The 23,325-nt window shown below is 40.0% G+C and overlaps 3 protein-coding genes across 3 annotated transcripts in view; 1 reads left to right on the forward strand and 2 right to left on the reverse strand.

Moving 5' to 3' along the window:
- The window catches only part of LOC117995436 (N(G),N(G)-dimethylarginine dimethylaminohydrolase 1), a 408,993-nt gene that overhangs the window by 177,757 nt on the left and 207,911 nt on the right, over positions 1–23,325 (forward strand). The gene's annotated exons all lie outside the window — the stretch shown is intronic.
- Positions 1–23,325, reverse strand: part of LOC117995781 (glutamate receptor 1-like) — a 307,480-nt gene that overhangs the window by 142,809 nt on the left and 141,346 nt on the right. The gene's annotated exons all lie outside the window — the stretch shown is intronic.
- On the reverse strand, positions 532–6,502 carry LOC138404534 (uncharacterized). Its single transcript, XM_069508788.1, has 3 exons — positions 2,731–6,502; positions 2,214–2,361; positions 532–1,163 (listed from the first exon to the last, which is right to left on the reverse strand). Exons 1-3 carry the CDS (start codon positions 5,020–5,022, stop codon positions 532–534), a joined length of 3,072 nt encoding a protein of 1,023 aa, XP_069364889.1. The 5' UTR covers positions 5,023–6,502.

The following is a 23,325-nucleotide window of genomic DNA, read 5'->3' on the forward strand; positions in this document are numbered from 1 at the left end:
TCATGACATTCGGCCATCAGACACTGTGTAGCCTCCTGGCACACACAATCATCATTTGTACTTTTAAATAAATCATGACATTTTAGTTTTATTACAACACAACAAAAATACTATGACCTTACATTTTCCGGGAATATTATTGACATACAGAAAATAAAAATCATCTTTGTATTAGGTATATCACTCATACAAAATCAACTTCCTGTGTAAATAATAAAAACCACTGAACATAACATTTTCTAGGACATTATTAAAGAAAATAGGTAATTACAATTTATTATTAACATAAATAAAATCATCTTTGTATATATCATTCATACAAAATCAAATGCCTGTGTAAATAATTAAAAAAAATCCCTGAACATAACATCTTCTAGAACATTATTAAAGATAATAATTACAATTTATTAATAACAAAAATAAAATCATCTTTGTATATACCACTCATACAAAATCAAATTCCTGTGTAAATAAAAACCCACTGAACTTAACGTCTTCTAGAACATCATTAAAGATAATAATTACAATTTATTACTCGGATTCACTTTTACCAGCATCGTCAGAGCTACTCTGATCGGAGCTATGTAACTCTAAAGCTTTTATATGTATCCAAGGTCGGATTCTATCAGCTGCAATGACAGTTTTATAAGGTTTGCCTTTCTTAATGAAACCAGGAACATCTGTTATCCTATAGCGGTCATTGCCTAGAACTTCAGTAACTTTATATGGACCCACAAACTTCGACAGGAGCTTTGTACTTTTCTTTTTGTTATCAAAATTATTTCGTGAAATTTTCACTAAATCACCGATCTCATACTTAGTTGCGGGGATTCGATCTACATCATGTTTTTCTTTTTGTTTTACTTGATTTTTCTGGATATTATTACTAATTTGCTCTCTAACTTGTTGTAATTCTAAATTATTACTCGAATAGTTTTCGGTATTAAGTTTATTCGATAAAACATCGCGCAATTTAATTCCGAACATAGCTTCTGTCGCAGTTTTCTGTGTTGAAGCATTTACAGTGTTGTTGATGCCCCATTGAATTTTACTCAGACACTTGTCCCAGTCGCGTTCATGGCTTGCAAAGTTTTGTGCTGACAATGAATTCAAGATGGTTTGGTTAAACCTCTCTGCTTGCCCATTAGCTCTGGGACAAGCTACTGCGTTCAATATATGCTTAATACCAAGTGTCTTACAAAAGGTCTGAAAAGCTGTTGATGTAAAACTTGTGCCTCGGTCAGAAACAATTCTAGCCGGAACACTAAAGTCATAAAATAGGTTTTCTAAAACTTTAATTGTGTTTTTCGTTTTTAAATTTTTCACCGCTCTTACGAACACATATTTAGTAAAAGCGTCTACTACCGTTAGAATGTGGGTATTACCGTTTTTACTCCTAACAAAAGGCCCAAGATGATCTATATGAATCGTGTGAAATGGTATTTGTACTTTTTCTATGGGATACAAATGACCAGACTTTTGCTTTGACGCGCTATCTTTATTATAAGCACACTCTAAACATGCTGCAAGATATTTTTTTACAAATTTTCTTAGTTTAGGGAACCAGTACGAATGTTGTATTCTTTCTAGAGTTTTTGAATACCCTAGATGGCCAATTTCATCGTGGTTGGCACGACATATTTGCCATCGAGCACTTCGCGGAACGACTAGACATAGCCTATCATCTACCTTCCTATACACGGTATGGTCTCGTATAACATAACTGTTGCGAATGTCCTTACTTTCTTGGTCATTTTCGGGCTTAAGAATTTTGTATATGCGGGATATTTCGGGATCTGCTAATTGCAATGATAAAATCCAGTTTTCTTTGCTTATAGCATACACACCGACAGAGGGGCTATTATCTGGCTCCGCAGACAATCGGGTGTTTCTGCTCAGTGCATCCACGTGTGACATTTGAACACCAGGTCGATATTCAATATCAAATATGAACTCACTGATTTGCAACCACCACCTCGCTATCCGCGGAACGAGATCCCTCTTGGTTAGTGTAGTGCGTAAAGCGGCGCAATCTGTATAAATTTTGAAATGAATGCCTAACAGATACACGCGGAATTTCTTTAAAGAACATACGACAGCTAGCGTTTCTAGTTCGTAAGAATGCAGGTGTTTTTCTTCGGGAGTAGTCTGCCGACTGAAGTAAGCGACTGGTTTTAAAACCCTAGTATCCTTTTGCCATTGCATAAGTATACCTCCTATGCCTAATGCACTAGCGTCCGTGTGGAGTTCTGTCTCGAGAGTGGGATCGTAAAGAGCTAAGACAGGCCGACTGATCAACCTATCCTTTAAAGTTGAAAATGCTTGGTCTTCTGTATTAGACCATCGCCAAACAGAGTCCTTCTTTAACAAAGATGTTAATGGACGAGCAATCTCCCCATAACCCTTAATAAATTTCCTAAAATAACCAGTTAAGCCTAGAAATTGGCGGACCTCATGGACATTTTGTGGTGTCGGGAATTCCCTAACTGCCCTAATTTTTGATTCACTAGGCTGAATGCCTTGTGGGGAGATTTCATATCCAAGATAGCTGACAGTATTATCAAAGAATCGACACTTGCTCAGATTTAAGGTCAAGCCATATTCTCTAAGAAGTACTAACACGTCTTCTAGTCGTTGAAACATTTCATCAATACTTTTTGACGGAATTAAAACATCGTCTAAATAAGCTAACGCGTATTCAAACCGCCGGTTTCCGAGTATTTTGTTAACCATTCTCTGAAACACGGCTGGAGCATTTGCTAGGCCAAAAGGCATTCTTTTAAACTCGTAATGCCCATCGGGCGTAACAAAACCAGTGAGATGTTGACTTTCTTGGGCCATGGGGATTTGATAATACCCTGAAGCGAGATCAAGAGTCGTGAAGAAACTATTGCCACTGAGATTTGAAAGTTGGTCTTCTATAAGCGGCAACGGAAAACAATCCTTAATAGTCTTATTATTCAAGGCCCGAAAGTCTACGCACAGTCGCTGCTCTCCCGTTTTCTTTTTAATCATTAAAATCGGGCTGGCGTAGTCAGACTTCGATTCCTGAATAATATCATTTTGAAGTAATTCGTCAATAGTTGCTCGGACTTGCTCTCGTTCATGATATGACAATCGATATGGACGGTAAAAAATTGGCTTATCATCTGCTAAATCAATTTTCATTTCTACATCAATCGCGCAACCTATTTCACTAAGGTTTGTAGCAAAACAATCGCGGTAGTCTTGCAGTAACAAATACAATCTATCCAATTGTTCACTATCCAATCCTGGTCCCGTTTTAATCTCATTTTTATTGAGAGGATTTACAGTAGATAAGTCTTTCACTATTCGATTTACATGACAGACTTTTTGTTCGCTGAACGGCGTGGCTCTAGCTATTAAAACGTTTGGTTTTAACGATATGGTATACGGCGTCAAATTAGTGATAACAACGGCTCCCTTACCATTGGTAATACTAAAAGCACCCTGCAATAGACAAAACTCTTTACCCGTTTCAACACTATTATAACCTTCGATAAACACATCTCCCGTGAAGCTACAGTTTGAATGAACAGGGACAGTACTGGTTTTTGAAACTTCAATCGTATTAGTAATATATAGCTTTAAAGTGCCTTTTGAATCTTCAGAAAAGGCTAGGTTTGGGCTTTTATAAAATGTAAGATTAGAGCTGTCTTTTAAAACGGTAATAAATGGCAATTCCGTAAAATTCTGTCCGATAATAAGCGAGGTCTGCATGTGAACATCATCTATAACTAGAACCTCAAGATCCGATTCAATTTCATCGACCCTAACAAACAAGTTTGTCTTATATAGAGGTACAACTGACGATTGTCCAAAACCTTTGACTACTGGAACATTATCAAAACTCTTAACTACATTAAGTTGTTCGGCATCAGTACTACGCAAGAGTGTACACTCGCTACCGAAGTCAATAAATGCTTTGAAAGATTTATCATTGATTACCACGGTTTTAAAGAATTTGGCGTTACTATCATTGTTAGAATCAATTTTTAAAATATTTTTCTCCGCTGTACTCTCCGCTTGGTTAGATTTAAGATTTGGGGACGCACGGGGCTCTAATTTACATGCCTCAAAATCGTGTCCTATTCGATTGCATTTTCTGCATTTGATAATGGGCCTAGGACACTTATAAAAAGGATGTCCCCTAGCTCGGCAATTGTAACAAGAGAATGAATTGACGCTAGTACCATTGCTGTTGGAATTAGTACTGTTAAAATTTGTGTTGGGATTAATAGAGCTTGGCCTCTGAGTAGTACGTTCATTTATTCTACTTTTAAGCGGTGGTTGAACTTTTTGGGATGCAAGAAAGCAAAGTAAATCTTCAGGTTCCGAACTATTTTGCGCCTGCGCCCCATTCCTAATCGAACGATCACTAATACCGTATATAATACAGTCAACAGCCTTCCGTCCACTAATTTCACATCTATTTAGTAATCCTAGTTTATCATAAAAATACTCACGAAGGCTTTCATCAAAACGTGAAGTCCGACTTAACATTTCTTCTAAAAGACGTCCATAATTTTCTTCACTAGGGAAAGCCTTCCTGAGTTTAACTTGCCACTCCTCCCAAGTGAAGACGACTGTTGGCAATGCCTCGAACCATCTTTTCGCTAAACCCGCTAACTTTTGCAAAGAGAAGTGAACAGTTTGTTGCTCGTCCCATCCATATATAGCCGCACATTCATTAACCTTTCGGAGCCAGCTTTCGATATTTTGAATTTTACTTGACGGATCAAACTCCGGGATAACATTGTTAAGGTTGTTGTAATTCCAGGAGTTTTTGGAAGGACCTCTTGAAACATGCTTAACTAACTTTAGGATATCCTTAGCAGAAAGTTCTTTTACACGCTTACGCATCTTCTTAGGTACAACCTCTTCACTGGAACTAGAAGGAGACGGACTTCGCCGCCTATCCTTCTTTTTCTTAGAGTTACGCCGCGATCTCGGAGGCGTATCAGGTGGAGTACCGGGCTCGTCATCAGACATCATCATCATTACACCTCCCTGAAACACATATTCGGGACATAATCTATTCACACTCCTTACATAATAGGGTCTTGATCTTTAAACTGATGAGAGAATCGATAAATACAATATTTGAGAATAAGTCTTCTAAGTAGATAAATTTATGCAAAAATGTAAAAGTTTTCTATATAAGTTCTTCAATATAATTGCAGTAGTTTCATAAAGCAATTCAATTGACTTGATTCCAATCGTTAATACATAATACTAGCTGGCTCAAGCTACTAAAGGGTCCATAGAATAAGTATTATCCGACGACTAGCGACTCACTCAAAAAAAACCCAGTGGGAAGCATACCCACTCAATACACCAGTGAAGCCACTAGTACGTCCCCTAACCTAACACTATCTGACGGCCAGTGACTCACTCAAAAAAAACCAGTAGGAAACATACCCACTCATTAAATACACCAGTGAAGCCACTAGAACGTCCCCTAACCTAACACTATCTGACGGCCAGTGACTCACTAAAAAAAACCAGTAGGAAACATACCCACTCAATAAATACACCAGTGAAGCCACTAGAACGTCCCCTAATCTAGCACTATCCGACGGCCAGCGACTCACTCAAACACCAGTAGGAAACATACCCACTCCAACCAGTGAAGCCACTGTACGTCCCCTAAATTACTATAATCCGACGACCAGTGACTCACTCATGAACCAGTAGGAAGCATACCCACTCAATAAACTAGTGAAGCCACTAGTACGCCGCCTAAGCTAAATAATCCGATGAACAATTACGCAACGTGATGTTCATAATAATATGAATTAGGCAACTTTTCATGAAGACTATTATTAGTGAGAATAAATAACCTTACAGTTTATTGCTTGTAAGTAATTTTACAAAAAAAAATAGATCATCAAAATAATTAGTTAAGGGTATGAGATAATGAAGCAGAAATCACAAAAGGGAAAACGTGGTTTCGTTCAAAGTAGGTATCAGAAAATCACGATTATTGGTTCCATTTAGCTCAAACATATCCCATGCTATCGGAGGGTGGCCCCGACCAAGCTCAAGATATGTCATGCTAGTATATGTAACAATGCGCGCTACCGTACTGCTAGAGAGTAGCCCTAGCCACGTACATGCACACACACACTATTACACATAATTTAAACACTAACACATTATCAGAGAGTTGCCCTGACTTAATGTGCAGTGAGTCACGTAACCAACAAATCGCAACAGTGTAGATACATTATTTTATTCAAAGTGGGTAGGTAGGTAACAGAAAATTACGATCATTAGTTCCGTTTAGCCAAAACACATCCCGTGCTAACGGAGAGTAGCCCCGACCAAGCACACGATATGTCCCACCAGAATATGTAACAATGTGCGCTATAGTACTACCAGAGAGTAGCCCCAGCCACGTACCCGCACACACCGTTACACATAACCTAAACAACCACACATTATCAGAGAGTTGCCCTGACTTAATGTGTAGCGTCACGACTCACGTAACCAACGATCGCAAAATAATAAATTTGATAAGTTTGTTAAAAAAAAAGTGGGCGTTTAGCAATCTCGTTTTAGAATAAAATTAATTACAAGCAACTCTTTTTTTTGGATTCTTTGTCACTTCTGAGATTTAATAAAACTTTTTCAATAGTATCGATATTAATATATAATTCTGCACACTTATTATGAACAATAAATACAATTATGAACAACACGTATTGTAGTACTTAGGAGACACTTTTACTAACCTTTCGGTTTGGATGCTCGAACAGGATTAACTTAAAAACTAAAGAGCTGTCCGGACCGAATATCATGTTTTACATTCATTCAACTGAACTAAAAAGAGTATGTGATTGAGCTGAACTGAAACTGAATTGACCAATGAGATTCCACTTAAAATTCCATCCAATGCGATCCTTCTAAAATTCAAGGCCGTTTTAAAAAGGTACGTGATTTGACTCAAACAATAAATTATTTAAGTCAAATCTTGCACCCTTAATTTTTAAACCGTAACAACATGTTGGACTGACCAATGAGATCCTCTCAAGATTCCATCCAATGAGATTCCTTCTAAACTTCAATGTTATTATTAAGAAAGTACGTGATTTGACTCAAACCATAAATTATTTAAGCCAAATCACACACCATCAGTTTTAAAATCATCACAGAATATTAGTATTATTTGGAAATCATGACAAATGAGTACGTATTTGTATGACGGCCACTTCGAAAAATCACGGATACGGACCGAATACGGATGAGTGCAAAAACGCCCTTACTCTAAGGTCGATCACGCACTCATCCGATTCAAATCCGTGAAAATACGGATATAAAAATATCTGCGTCATTTATGTCATAAGATATAAGTCCCGCAAATTGCTATTGCGCTGGAACCATGTCTCATTAACATCATGTCTCATTAAGCCGAAATAAAAATATAACATCAGCTCGAAACTTCAGTCTAGTGCTGACGTCACTAAAATGGCGGCCACGCGCATTAGCAATTAGCGGGACTTATACCATACAAAATAAAAATAGTTGTATGACTATAGTCAGCGACAGGTTGAGATGGCAATCGGGGTGGGGACGCCCCGCATAGCCACACATCTTCCGTGATAACGCAGTGCGGGATAGCGCGGGTGACGTGCGGCTGTGCGGGATATCCCCCCGCCTCATACCACGATTGCCATCTGTACTTATACTCCGGAACGTATTTTCACGGACTCGGATCGGATGAGTGCGTAACCGCTCTAAGGCATCGATATAAATGACAAGGTATGCCCAAGCGAACAAAATTTTTCACGGATTTGGAACCACATAAAGCAGCCAAATAAATATATCTTAGATACTAATGAACGACCCGATTGAAATCCAGACGTCACTGAGGTTGCATTGGTGCAAATAGCACCACTGAGTCCGTGCCATTTTGTTTGTTCAATGGCTCTGTCCATACGAAGTAATATAATACGTCAATGGTTAAAAAATAAGTAAGTACAGCCACACAGCGAAAAAAAAATGTTATCAAACCAGATACGCGGATTTAACACGGCGTGTGATGTATAAAACATTATCGCCCGCTTCCCCACATGCCCCCACATGTCCCTACATGTCCCCATACGTTGCCGCACAAATGGCTCAATATTAGTTACGATACAATACAACACAAACGTTTTTAGGGTTCCGTACCTCAAAAGGAAAAACGGAACCCTTATAGGATCACTTTGTTGTCTGTCTGTCTGTCAAGAAACCTACAGGGTACTTCCCGTTAACCTAGAATCATGAAATTTGGCAGGTAGGTAGATCTTATAGTTGACATTTGGAAAAAAATCTGAAAACCGTGAATTTAGCGCTAGACCACACAAAAAAAAATTAAATTGTGGTCATGAACTAATAATTAGTATTTTCATTCATCATTATCATATGATAGGTCCTCACTTGTGCATTCTAAAACAGATTTTTATTTATTTTTATGTATCATAGTTTTTGAATTATCCTGCAAAATGTCGAAAAAATACGACTGTAGTACGGAACCCTCATTGGGCGAGCCTGACTCGCACTTGGCCGGTTTTTTTATTTACGCCACAGACCAGCGAATCCATCAACGTTAACGACCATCGAATTGAAATCATTTCACGATTTGTTTCGGTTGTAAAAATTGCTGACCATACAGCCATAGTTTTGTCGTTAAAATAATAAAAGATGAATATCGGGGTTTATTTTTTGATAGATAGACGACCTCGCTGGCGCAGTGGTAAGCACTGTGGTCTTATTAGTGGTAGGTCCCGGGTTCGATTTCTGGCAGGGGTTTGGAATTTTATGCTTTCCAAATTTCTGGTCTGGTCTGGCGGGAGGCTTTGGCCATTGCTAGTTACCACCCTACCAGCGAAGCCGTGCCGCCAAGCGATTTAGCGTTCCGGTACGATGCCGTGTAGAAACCAAAGGGGCATGGGCTTACTAAAAAACTGCCATACCCCTTCCAGGTTAGCCCGCTTCCATCTTAGAGTGCATCATCACTTACCACCAGGTTAGATTGCAGCCAGCCCTTGGCTGCAAAAACTTGTATCTGAATAAAGAAAAGATGGGTATGGCAAAAAGTAGATCCCTCCCACATCATAATCATTGTAGAATATTAATGTTTAATACAGTAGGTATAGCACATGACAGGTCAAGATGGTAATCGGGGTATGAGACGGGGGACGCCCCGCACACCCTCACGTCACCCGCATTATCCTGCACCGGTTTAGCACGGGGGCTGTGCGGGTATGCGGGGCATCTCCACCCCGATTGTTTGTTTAAATACAGTGTATGGTACATAATAATATACTTACCAAAATTTCATATTCCTAACTAGTTTAGTTTTGGTGATAGCCCCCGTCACAACAAATGGTCTAAAACTGAGAACTTTGGTGCCCTCTATTTTCTTGTTTTTAAGATAAAAAATATATTCGTGATCTACTCAATGAGCTCTTAACAATGATACCCTGTTGGGTATCATTGCTAGGGTGAAAAAAAAATTAAAAAAAAATTAATGGTGGTATATAAAATAGTAAAAAAAGTTATAATTTTGGTTATGTCATCGTCCTACAACTAAAACCAAAATTATTTTTTCAAAAAAAGTTTACGAGCTAGAAAACTACCTACTATACAGCTAGACCTGTGACCGGCGGTCAAACAGATAGACAGACGGACGAAAGGACAGAGAGACCGCAGGGACACATTAATATGGCTTCGTGTTTACCTTTTGGATACAGAACCCTAAAAACTAAATCTGTAGGTACAGTGCGACAAGGATCTCTTGGCACTTGAATCACATTAACAGGGGGGCGCTGTTGGAGAACAAAGGCTTAGCATATTCAAACAAGAACAATGGGGAAACTAGACGGCAACGTTAGTTCCGATTTTCGCTACGCGCCAAGATAGCCTTGTCGCACTGTAAAACGAGTAGCTAGCGTCGTAAACAAAATATGGAAATGCCACACTTGTAGCCTGCACAAGATAAGTCATTAGCAAAACGCGGAGCCATGACGCGAAGGCAGATATAAGCTTGCTAGTGCTTAATGCGCTGCCTTAATTACTTGCCTGTCTTGACAATTATTGCGCCCAGTTGCAATTTGCATTCCGTTTCTGGTACTCAAGAGTTATTTACTCCAGCAAAACCACTGTTTTAAAAATTCATAGACATTTAAACGATAAGAAAATATCAACGTCGACTTTGTCGTCAAACAGGAGAGATGAAGTCTCTATAATAATTAAATATTTGTTTTTAGAACGTGTCTACAACATTTAATTGAGTTATTCAAATGAGCACCAAACTAAGTTTGATATAAGGGGGTGGATAGAGATTTTTTATTTTTATTTTATTGAGATACAAGTCAACCCTTGACTGCAATTTCACCTGGTGGTAAGTGATAATGCAGTCTAAGATGGAAGCGGGTTAACCTGGAAGCGGTATGAAAGTTTTATAGTAAGCCCATGCCCCTTTGGTTTCTACTCGGCATCGTACCGGAACGCTAAATCGCTTGGCGGCAGGCTTTGCCGGTAGGGTGGTAACTAGCCAGGTCCAAAGCCTCCCACCAGTCCGAACCAGAAATTTAGAAATTATAAAATTCAAACCCCTGCCAGGAATCGAACCCGGGACCTCACACTAATAAGACTACAGTGCTTACCACTGCGCCAGGGAAGTCGTCAAACTAGTCGTAACTTAGTTACCCAAAGTTAATAGAGGCGCCTTTAGATATTCGACTGATGATCGCCTAACTACGTTTCGAAGAAGGCACGTAATGATGATGATGATGATGGAAAGCGCTCGGGATGTATTTTATTTTATCAAAGAACTTATAATCCCCGGCTTTACACGGGAGATAACGAAAGAGTACCTACAATAGGAACTTACTACGAGAAACACTATTGTAGAAAATAATAGCATTATGAGATTAACTTTTTAATACCTACAAGTAGAGCGAGTACTTTATACTGAAGTATTCTAGACAATCTATTTTTAAAAGCTTAGAGAAATAAGAGGAAAAGGATTATTATAAGATAAAATTATAAAATTGAAATAGGTTTTTACATAAATAGCGAGGAAACGAGGTCAATGAAATGAAGAAATAAAAAAATATAACAAACACTATTAAAACATGTAACTTACATAAAAAGATTTAAAAAAGTACAAAGATGACGATGATGAATTACGATTAATTATTTAAAGAGTTAAAAATATTGCTAATTTACATTAAGTTAAACTGCTTATTAGCAAAAGAATACTAAGGACTTATTTTATTTTATTTATTAAATTAACTAACGGCTAATTTAAAAAAAAACTTAATTCTGAATATATTACTTACTAAGTGCAGTCGCCAATTATAAGTTAATACAACATTTACAAACATATTATGTGACAAAATAAGAAAACAAACATCAATAAGATTACAGATAATACTTCCTACTCAAGACTTCCAATATGCAAAGATCTTTTCCCGAAACTTATACAAAGAGTCAGAATTAATGTCAATGACAGAGCTGTGGTGGTTAAGAGTTTTACATAATCTAGAGACAGGAGAATTGGCGCCAAGGACAGTTCTACGCAACGGTGGACAAAGTGGTGTAATGGGTGGTGTAACTAACCCAGTAGTTATACTAATCCATGCTAATCTATATCTATACTATTATATAAAGAGGTAATGTCGTTAAGTTTGTTTGTACGGGGTAATCTTTGGAACTACTGAACCGATTTTAAAAATTCTTTCACCAGTAGAAAGCTACATTATTACTGAGTGACATAGGCTATACGGGATCTTTGAAAACCTAAATCTACGCGGGCGAAGCCGCGGAGATCAGCTAGTATTATTATAAATGCGAAAGTGTGTCTGTCTCTCTGCTAGCTTTTCACGGCCCAACAGTTTAACAGATTTTGATGAAATTTGGTACAGATTTAGCTTACATCCCGGGGAAGGACATAAGCTACTTTTGATCCCGAAAAAAGAAAGATAGTAGGTACCTACGCGGAAGAAAATAATGTACATCGGCTTTTAGAATGACATTTCGGCTTTGTAGAGCGTTGTCTCTGTCACTCATACCTATATGACGTTTTGTCGCTCCCAACGACAGAGACAATGCTCTACAAATCAGCTATTTCCATCTACATTTTATTCTGCCCCGTTTTAGTGTCTGATGTCGTCCGTCCTAGTGGGTGGTCTTCCGACAATGCGTCTTCCGGTGCGAGGTCGCCATTCTAGCACCTTGTGACCCCAACGTCTATCGGTTTTGCGAACTATGCGCCCTATGTGCCCTGCCCATTGCCACTTCAGCTTCGCAACTCCTTGAGCTATGTCGGTTAAAGTAGGTACGTCTCTTTAATTCTGGTTCGGGTCCGTACAACTGAACATTTATTATATCAGAAAACGTACCTACGTGACGTCCTTTGTACAATTTCTGCGCGGTTCGCCCATGCGTTTAATAAAATGAAACAAAACGTATCTAAAAGGGCTTTTACGTATCCATATCTTCATGTCAGCCGAATAATATTAAGGATAATTGTAGGTACAGCCTACCTATATAGAAAAACACGTGGCCTAGTTCGAACAACGCATATTAATAGATTGTGATTGTTAAGCAACGTTGGCCCAAGTCATTAACTGGATGGGTCACCGACTTTGGAGGTCCTTTGGCCTTTTCCTCCGTTTCCAAGAAAACTCCTGCCATTATTTGTTTGGGTTTTGATTGCGTGTAAATATTAATTTATTGACCTTATTAATAAAGTAAACGGTAGGTATTAATTTGAAATTCAGACAGATATTTCAATTTTCTTTGTTTGTATCCTAATATGAATGATCAAGTTAACTATTGTAGGCAAATGTAAGCAGCTGCTCAGACTACAAAGCTTTCAAGAGGCAATAAAGGCCTCCCGCTGGTTCTGCGCTTCCTTGCCTATTTATTGCGTATTCTTTCCATCTCTACACGCCGATAAGCAACGCGTCTTCCACGAGAAGACATATTTTATGCTTCGCAAGTTTCTTCTCTGCCATTGTAACTGAATGGCTTTTATAAAATTTGTTTCATTGTCAAATTACCGGACCACTTGGTCAATCGATTATATCATTGATATGGTTCTTATTGTTGTAATTGATAATAATAGTAAAAACTACTCTTACACTGTCCTGACTGCTCAGGTGTAAAGAGAGTCGTGTATCACATATTGTATTTTGTAACTTGACATTTGTGTTTTATGGTGCAATATGGCGTCTGGAGTGAGGTGATATACCTAATTAGGTGAGACTTAAAAACGTTTTGCCGAACCCGACATTCTAGGCAGCACGATTAAGCTGTATGGAGTTTCAACAAATATCCAGTCCTATATGAAAACAGCTAGCTTGGTATTTGTAGATAATAAGGATAATATAATATAGCAGTTAAGAAGAACCTAATATCGGGAATCAAAGCCACAACCTCATGTTAACTAGGCAAGAGTGTTAGATGCTGCGTCTGATAAACGACTTTTAATTTTTTTTTGTCAAAGAGTGTTTTAAATTGCAATTTAAGATGCATGACATGCCAGAACTTTTGCTATGAGACATAAGCGCTATTTGTCATCTCTTATACGTGTCACTCGATGCTCGGAGCCGTAATAGCTCTGAGATCCTACCTTTCTTATCCAGGAAAAACTCCCCTTTCATACAATGCGTCTCAGTCATTTCAGGCATATATAGAAGCCCGCAGATAAAATTTGCATTCAATAACTATGGATATGGCTTCATTCCATTGTTGTAGTCACTTTCATATAGCTTCCATTTTTCTTCTTTTGATTGTTCTGGTTTCATATATTTTCTACTAGCTCATGCCAGCGGCTTCGTCCGCGTGTACTACACAAATTTCAAACTCCTATTTTACCCCTTTAGGGATTGAATTTACTTACTTAGCGAATGCCTATGTCATATTAGCTATCTGCATGCCAAATTTCAGCCCGATCCGTCTAGTAGTTTGAGCTGTGCGTTGGTAGATCAGTCAATCAGTCACCTTTTCCTTTTATATATTTAGATACCTAATATTATGTAATAATACTAGCTGATGCCCGCGACTTCGTCTGCGTGGATTTACATATTTCAAAATCCCGCGGGAACTCTTTGGTTTTCCGGGATAAAAAGTAGTCTATGTCTTAAATCCAGGGTATAACCTCCATTCCAATTTTTTCTAAATCAGTTTAGCCGTTTTTGCGTGATTGTGTAACAAACATCCAAACATCTAAACATCCAAACACACAAATTCACTGTTTTCAGATTTTTCTCCTAATGTCTGCTATAAGACCTACCTACCTGCCAAATTTCATAATTCTAGGTCAACGGGAAGTACCTGCCCTGTAGGTTTCTTGACAGACCGACAGACAGACAGACAGACAATAAAGTGATCCTATCAGAGTTTCGTTTTACTTTTTGAGGTACGGAACCCTAAAAATCCAAGTAATTTCACATTCACGGACCAATACGTCCGCGTGTATGCGACTGGCGAATATTCAATTCCGATACAGGGGCACGCATTCGACGTAATCAAATACAAATTTGATTTACTACTGTTTAGAGTTTGTATTCGATATGAAGATGGGAGTGTTGGGATACTCATCTCGTATCAAAACGTGATTGCGTATCTTGTGTACATCGCAGCTTATTAAGTACTAGCTTAATGCTCTCGACTTCGTCCGCATGGACTACACAAATTTCAAAACCCTATTTTACCCCTCTAGGGATTTAATTTTCTAAAATCCTCTCTTATCGGATGTCTACGTCATGATAGCTATCTGCATGCCAAATTTCATAGTTGATAGACCAGTCAATTAGTCAGCTTTTCCTTTTTAGGGTTCCGTACCTCAAAAGGAAAAATGGAACCCTCTAAGGATCACTTTGTTGTCCGTCTGTCTGTCTGTCAGACTGTCAATAAACCTACAGGGTACTTCCCGTTGACCTAGAATCATGAAATTTGGCAGGTCTTATAAGTAGCTGATATTCGGGGGACAATCTGAAAACCGTGAATTTGTGGTTACAACACACAAAAAAAATTAAATTGTGGTCATGAATGATAAAATGGATTAGTATTTCCAATTATCAAAGTAAGATAACTATATCAAGTGGGGTATCATATGAAATGGCTTTACCTGTGGATTCTAAAACAGATTTTTAGTAATATTTATGAATCATAGTTTTTGATTTATCGTGCAAAATGTCGAAAAATGCGACTGTACTACGGAACCCTCGGTGCGCGAGGCCTGACTCGCACTTTGCCGGTTTTTTATATTAAGAAGATAATAAACTTAAGTATAACTTTAGAGTCTTGAAAATTGGTCTGACAGATACAAACTCTGTTCCGTCTTGAAGATTCTCAAACTAGATTCTCAGCGATTTCATGCGAAGGATTTCCTACGCATGTAATCGCAAGTTCAAAGCATGAAGCCGAGGAGAGAGTTCCTCAAAAGGAAAAAAGGAAGGATCACTTCGTTGTCTGTCTGTCTGTCGACAAAACCTATAGCCTATAGGGTACTTTTCGTTGATCTAGAATTTTTACTTCTTCTGAAGTACGGAACCTCGCGAACCGGAAATTCGCGAGTCTGACTCGCACTTGGCTGGTTTTTGTTATTGAGTACTAAAATTGCGACCTGTGTTGAGTTGTCAACATAAATGTGGCGATCGAATATGCAGCAATTTAAACGCATGGTAGTAGACGCTGCAGCACAGTAATTGAATACAAAATTAGATTTGGTGCAGTTTTGCAGTAGCACGGGTTTCGAAGTGCGTGCGACCTCGCATAGGAGCTCCAAAGTTCAAAAGCCATAGCCCATTTTTAGTTTTTAACTATTGCTCCAGTTACGTTTTGATTACGTTACGATCGACAACATGCAACAATGCGGCAACAAACGAAAATCTGTTGTAGAGTATACAGGTATAAAGCACTTTCATATGATATCCCATTGGGTATAGTAATCTTACTTTGAAAGTTGAAAATAGCAATATTTTTTCATAAATACATTTTAATTTTTTTCTTGTGACATGACCACAATTTCACGGTTTTTAGATTTTTCCCCACACGTCTGCTATAAGACTTTCCTTCCTGTCAAATTTCATGATTCTAGGTCAACGGGAAGTACCTACCCTCTAGGTTTCTTGACAGACAGACAGATAGACAACAAAGTGATCGCGGTGCGCAAGTCTGACTCGCAGTTGGCCGGTTTTTTTAACATGTAAAATATTTTTCAACTACATGTTTTATACCTTTATTTTGATGTTAAAAAATTTAAAATATATTTATCGTTTACAGATTGTGTTTTAACTCACTTCTGGTTCGCTTTTACTACCTGATGTTGATGGATAGTCCATTTTAAATAGTTAACAGTACTGTAGAGGCATGTGGCCTCTTCTAAGACTGGTAAAGAAGACATTTCACATCGCAGCTGCCACTTAGAACAGAAATTTGAATACGGAACGATTCGAAAATCCTGCGGCCCTGGGCGAAATCTAGGGGCCACATTCGCTCCTCAGATACCAAGACCGACACACCACTGTCGAGCACCAAGCTCCAGCTTGTGTTTCCACCACCACGAATCTCTTGATTTCGTCTGGTCGGAGACAACCAGTTTGTGTTTTAATTATATAGAATCATCGATGTATATAATCAATTTGCATTGTACATAGCTCGCGGAGTTTTCCGTTAGGAGTGAATTACTTTTAGCACTAGCATCGATGTAAATTCAGCACATGTAAACTATCCTGAATTATAATCCTTAAAGCCTCAATAGCTCAATTGGTAAAGGAGTGGACTGAAAACCGAAAGGTCGACGGTTCAAAACCCGCCCGTTGCACTATTGTGGTACCTACTCCTAGCACAAGCCTGACGCTTAGTTGGAGAGGAAAGGGGAATATTAGTCGTTTAATATGGCTAATATTCTTTAAAAAAAAAAACCTGTAAATATGTGAGCAGCCGTTTTATTCATACACCGTGCTACCACAGTACATACCTGTATGTATTTGTACAACAAATATCTCTAAAGCCGAAACGAAAATACTATTAATGAAAGTCAGCGACGAACAAGTACTAACGACCACAGACACGAGTGACGTCATCAGAACCGTTTTGGCGCGCGAATTTAAACTGTTAGTTTAAAACCGTGTTTTTTTTGCAATAAATGACCGTGTTTTAATTTTTTAATATACTTGTGGTCTTTATTCTGCATGGAATTCTTCAAAATGAAAACAAAATTAAAAATATCGCATGTTCCCTATTAATAGCTTACACAATATAGCTTTAACACATGACTAAACAGGTAATAGGATACTAATTTGATTTGGTATTGATTTGATATGGTATTCGATGATGTGCATTGTTGCATACGGACTTAAACTCAGAACAATAGGGCTAACTCGACAGGTGTTGAGTTAGCCCTGTAAACGTGACGAATGATAATTTTTTGACCTTATCACGTGCCACTTTTTTTTGTTTGTTGTGTTTATTGGTTTGTTAGTTTTTTCTTCAATCACGCCGCAACGGAGCAGCAAATTGACCTGGTTTTTTTATGTGGATATAGTTGAAGACCTGGATAGTAACACATTACTTTTATCCCGGAAAATCAAAGACTTCCCACGGGATTTTTGTAAAAACTAAATCAAGTCGCAGGCATCAGCTATATAAAATTACAAAGATTCATCCTCATCATCATCATCAACCGATAGACGTCCACTGCTGGACATACATAGGTCTCTTGTTGGGACTTCCACACGCCACGGTCTTGCGCTGCCTGAATCCAGCGGCTCCTTGCGACTCGTCTGATGTCGTCCGTCCACCTAGTGGGGGGTCTTCCTACGCTGCGTCTTCCGCACGCCGCCATTCCAGCACCTTGGGACCCCAACGTCCATCGGTTGTACGAACTATGTGCCCTGCCCATTGCCACTTCAGCTTCGCAACCCGTTGAGCTATGTCGGTTACTCCTATGGATCTCCTAATTTCTGATGAGATCACGTAGAGAAACTTCAATCAGGGGGTTAGTCCATAATAAAGTAACAGCGATATAAATCTCGACATAAGAAGATGAGAAGTCACGCATCTCGGATCTCTTGAGTGCGAAAACAGACCGGATTGTTATTGAAACACCTAATCATCAACTCGATACAGCCAACAATGGCTTGATCCCGCATTGTCGCTACAGAATGGGAGGGATTTACTAAGACTCTGAATAAAACAAGCCGACGCCACGCCTCGACTTTGTGAGTAAACGTTGTACCAGACTAAACGCGGGAGCGACGCGGAGTTAGAAATAGAAATAGAAAGATTGATATATGAAACTAGCTGCCCTGGCGAACTTCGTTCCGCCTAACAGTCGATTCAAATTTTTAAAATTTTCTCTCCGTAAGAACCATCCTCGTACTTCAAGGAATATTATAAAAAAAAGAATTAGCGAAATCAGTTCAGCTGATCTCGAGATTTTCGATGAGCAACACATTTAGTGATTCATTTTTATACTATAGATTAGATGATGCCCGCGACTTCGTCTGCGTGGATTTAGGTTTCTTAAAATCCCGTCGGAACTCTTTGGTCTTCCGGGATTAAAAGTAGCCTATGTCCTTTCTCTGGTATGCAAGCTATCTCTGTACCAAATTTCGTCAAAATCGATTGAATGGATCGGCCGTGAAAGGCTAGCAGACAGACAGACACACTTATTATTAGCATGGATTGTGTAAAAAACCGTTGTGATTTGAAACTAAAAAGGGACAAACACATTCATGATGGACGACCGGACGGCCTCCCTAGCGCAGTGGTGAGCGCTGTGGTCTTATAAGCGGGAGGTCCCGAGTTTGATTCCCGGCAGGGGCAGTTCGGGAATGTATCCTTTCTAAATGGTCTCCTGGTCTAGTGGGAGACTACGGCCGTGACTAGATACCACCCTATGGGTAAAGTCGTGCTGCCAAGCGGTGCAATGCCGCGTGGAAACCGACCAGGGGCATGTGTACTTATAGCTCATACTGCTGGGTGACTCCCTACAAATTATTTTGTCTCTTCCTTGTCCCTTATGCTCACTAAGAGGGGAGCCTCATGGGGGCTAGACGTCACTAGCTCAGCTGAGATCCCCGATGCTGCTCCTCCGTGGTGCCAGCCTGACACCTGTACGCTTCAAACTGCTTCGCCTCTTATGCCAATGGTGCGCGAATTCCCGTAGCCGGTTGTAGTTCCCCTCCGATGAGACGAGGTCCGTGTAGAAGACCGGCCCCGCTTCCCCGCATACGATCCCATCTAAGAAGGAAAATGTTCGCAAGTTCTCATAAAGGGGACACTCCCACAGCACATGGTGCCTATTCTCGTTACCAAAGCCGCACTCGCAGTGGTCGTCTATTGGTTGACGATGACGACGACACGCGAACGAAGTCACAGTGGGTTAGCTAATTTTCTGCTTATATTTTTTATCGCGACTCCACCGCCATTCGTCTGATACGCCTTTAACGTATTTACGTCGCGAGCTCAGGCCAAGCGCAAAGTAACTTGGTAGCCACGTCTTGGGTATTATATACGTACTTATAACTTATATTGCTGCGTGTAGAAACCATTGATTTATTAGAAACTTGAGATTATTCATGGCTTTTTCTATAACGTAGACCCAATTAAGAGAGGATTTTCTAAAATGACACTAGACCTAGCCCACGCAAAGTAAAGGGGCCATAGGCGAAAAGCCGACTTCGAGGATCTAAAGTGCTGGAATTGGCAGATCCCCCTCTAGTCTAGACTATCTAGTCGCAGCCACTTGATTCAGGCGGTGCAAGATCGTGGCCTGTGGAAGTTACTACAAGACAGCTATTATCAGCAGTGGACGTCTATCAGTTGAGGATGATGACGACACGGACACGCGAACGAAGTCACAGTGGGTTAGCTAATTTTCTGCTTATATTATTTTTTATCGCGACTCCACCGCCATTCGTCTGATACGCCTTTAACGTCTATATAATCACGTTTCGAGCTCGGGCCAAGCTCAAAGTAACTTGGTAGCCAGAGCCACGTCGCGGGTATTAAATTTGTACCTATTTGCAATTCATTCGCTATCTAGCGTGTTTCGCCGTAAATCCTTATTATTATACGGGTTTTTAAATATGGCCGAATTTTCAAACTTATCAAAAGTCCCAAATTGTTTTGTGACCTCTATATGCCTCACTAAAAATAATTACGTATCCTATAAGTCCTGCAAATTTCTAAAGCGCGTGGCCGCCATTTTAGTGACGTCAGCACTAGACTAAAGCTTCGAGCTGATGGTATATTGTCAGAATGACGTCATTTCGATGTTAATGACATGGTTCCAGCGCAATAGCAATTTGCGGGACTTATATCTGTCCCTAGCCTATAACTAAATCGGGTGTGCATAACTATCTACGGCGGGGTATAATGTGAAAGCAATAAAATTCATTATGGGTTTGAGAAATGAATCCAGCCCTGAACGGTTAGGGGGAAAATCCGGGGTTTATACATTAAACTCGTCGGATAAATTGGAAGTCGATAAAACCCGCTCCTATACAAAATCCCAATCTGGAGGCTTTGCTTAAATGGACACCGCTTCAATTTTTAAGGTTCCATACCTCAAAAGGAAAAACGGAACCCTTATAGGATCACTTTGTTGTCTGTCTGTCTGTCGGTCGGTCTGTCAAGAAACCTACAGGGTACTTCCCGTTGACCTAGAATCACGAAATTTGGCAGGTAGGTAGGTCTTATAGCTGACATTCGGAGAAAAATCTGAAAACCGTGAATTTGTGGTTCCATCACACAAAAAAAAAATTGTGGTCATGAGCTAATAATAAGTATTTTCAATTTATAAGTAAGATAACTACATCAAGTGGGGTATCATATGAAAGGTCTTCACCTGTGCATTCTACAACAGATTTTTATTTATTTTTATGCATCATAGTTTTTGAATTATCGTGAAAAACGTACCACGAAAAAATACGACTGTAGTACGGATCCCTCATTGCGCGAGCCTGACTCGCACTTGGCCGGTTCAATAAATCAATGGTTTCTACACGCAGCAATATAAGTTATAAGTACGTATATAATACCCAAGACGTGGCTACCAAGTTACTTTGCGCTTGGCCTGAGCTCGCGACGTAAATACGTTAAAGGCGTATCAGACGAATGGCGGTGGAGTCGCGATAAAAAATATAAGCAGAAAATTAGCTAACCCACTGTGACTTCGTTCGCGTGTCGTCGTCATCGTCAACCAATAGACGACCACTGCGAGTGCGGCTTTGGTAACGAGAATAGGCACCATGTGCTGTGGGAGTGTCCCCTTTATGAGAACTTGCGAACATTTTCCTTCTTAGATGGGATCGTATGCGGGGAAGCGGGGCCGGTCTTCTACACGGACCTCGTCTCATCGGAGGGGAACTACAACCGGCTACGGGAATTCGCGCACCATTGGCATAAGAGGCGAAGCAGTTTGAAGCGTACAGGTGTCAGGCTGGCACCACGGAGGAGCAGCATCGGGGATCTCAGCTGAGCTAGTGACGTCTAGCCCCCATGAGGCTCCCCTCTTAGTGAGCATAAGGGACAAGGAAGAGACAAAATAATTTGTAGGGAGTCACCCAGCAGTATGAGCTATAAGTACACATGCCCCTGGTCGGTTTCCACGCGGCATTGCACCGCTTGGCAGCACGACTTTACCCATAGGGTGGTATCTAGTCACGGCCGTAGTCTCCCACTAGACCAGGAGACCATTTAGAAAGGATACATTCCCGAACTGCCCCTGCCGGGAATCAAACTCGGGACCTCCCGCTTATAAGACCACAGCGCTCACCACTGCGCTAGGGAGGCCGTCCGGTCGTCCATCATGAATGTGTTTGTCCCTTTTTAGTTTCAAATCACAACGGTTTTTTACACAATCCATGCTAATAATAAGTGTGTCTGTCTGTCTGCTAGCCTTTCACGGCCGATCCATTCAATCGATTTTGACGAAATTTGGTACAGAGATAGCTTGCATACCAGAGAAAGGACATAGGCTACTTTTAATCCCGGAAGACCAAAGAGTTCCGACGGGATTTTAAGAAACCTAAATCCACGCAGACGAAGTCGCGGGCATCATCTAATCTATAGTATAAAAATGAATCACTAAATGTGTTGCTCATCGAAAATCTCGAGATCAGCTGAACTGATTTCGCTAATTCTTTTTTTTATAATATTCCTTGAAGTACGAGGATGGTTCTTACGGAGAGAAAATTTTAAAAATTTGAATCGACTGTTAGGCGGAACGAAGTTCGCCAGGGCAGCTAGTTTCATATATCAATCTTTCTATTTCTATTTCTAACTCCGCGTCGCTCCCGCGTTTAGTCTGGTACAACGTTTACTCACAAAGTCGAGGCGTGGCGTCGGCTTGTTTTATTCAGAGTCTTAGTAAATCCCTCCCATTCTGTAGCGACAATGCGGGATCAAGCCATTGTTGGCTGTATCGAGTTGATGATTAGGTGTTTCAATAACAATCCGGTCTGTTTTCGCACTCAAGAGATCCGAGATGCGTGACTTCTCATCTTCTTATGTCGAGATTTATATCGCTGTTACTTTATTATGGACTAACCCCCTGATTGAAGTTTCTCTACGTGATCTCATCAGAAATTAGGAGATCCATAGGAGTAACCGACATAGCTCAACGGGTTGCGAAGCTGAAGTGGCAATGGGCAGGGCACATAGTTCGTACAACCGATGGACGTTGGGGTCCCAAGGTGCTGGAATGGCGGCGTGCGGAAGACGCAGCGTAGGAAGACCCCCCACTAGGTGGACGGACGACATCAGACGAGTCGCAAGGAGCCGCTGGATTCAGGCAGCGCAAGACCGTGGCGTGTGGAAGTCCCAACAAGAGACCTATGTATGTCCAGCAGTGGACGTCTATCGGTTGATGATGATGATGAGGATGAATCTTTGTAATTTTATATAGCTGATGCCTGCGACTTGATTTAGTTTTTACAAAAATCCCGTGGGAAGTCTTTGATTTTCCGGGATAAAAGTAATGTGTTACTATCCAGGTCTTCAACTATATCCACATAAAAAAACCAGGTCAATTTGCTGCTCCGTTGCGGCGTGATTGAAGAAAAAACTAACAAACCAATAAACACAACAAACAAAAAAAAGTGGCACGTGATAAGGTCAAAAAATTATCATTCGTCACGTTTACAGGGCTAACTCAACACCTGTCGAGTTAGCCCTATTGTTCTGAGTTTAAGTCCGTATGCAACAATGCACATCATCGAATACCATATCAAATCAATACCAAATCAAATTAGTATCCTATTACCTGTTTAGTCATGTGTTAAAGCTATA

The sequence above is a fragment of the Maniola hyperantus genome, chromosome Z (assembly GCF_902806685.2).
Source record: "Maniola hyperantus chromosome Z, iAphHyp1.2, whole genome shotgun sequence".
Classification (NCBI taxonomy): Eukaryota; Metazoa; Arthropoda; class Insecta; order Lepidoptera; family Nymphalidae; genus Maniola; species Maniola hyperantus.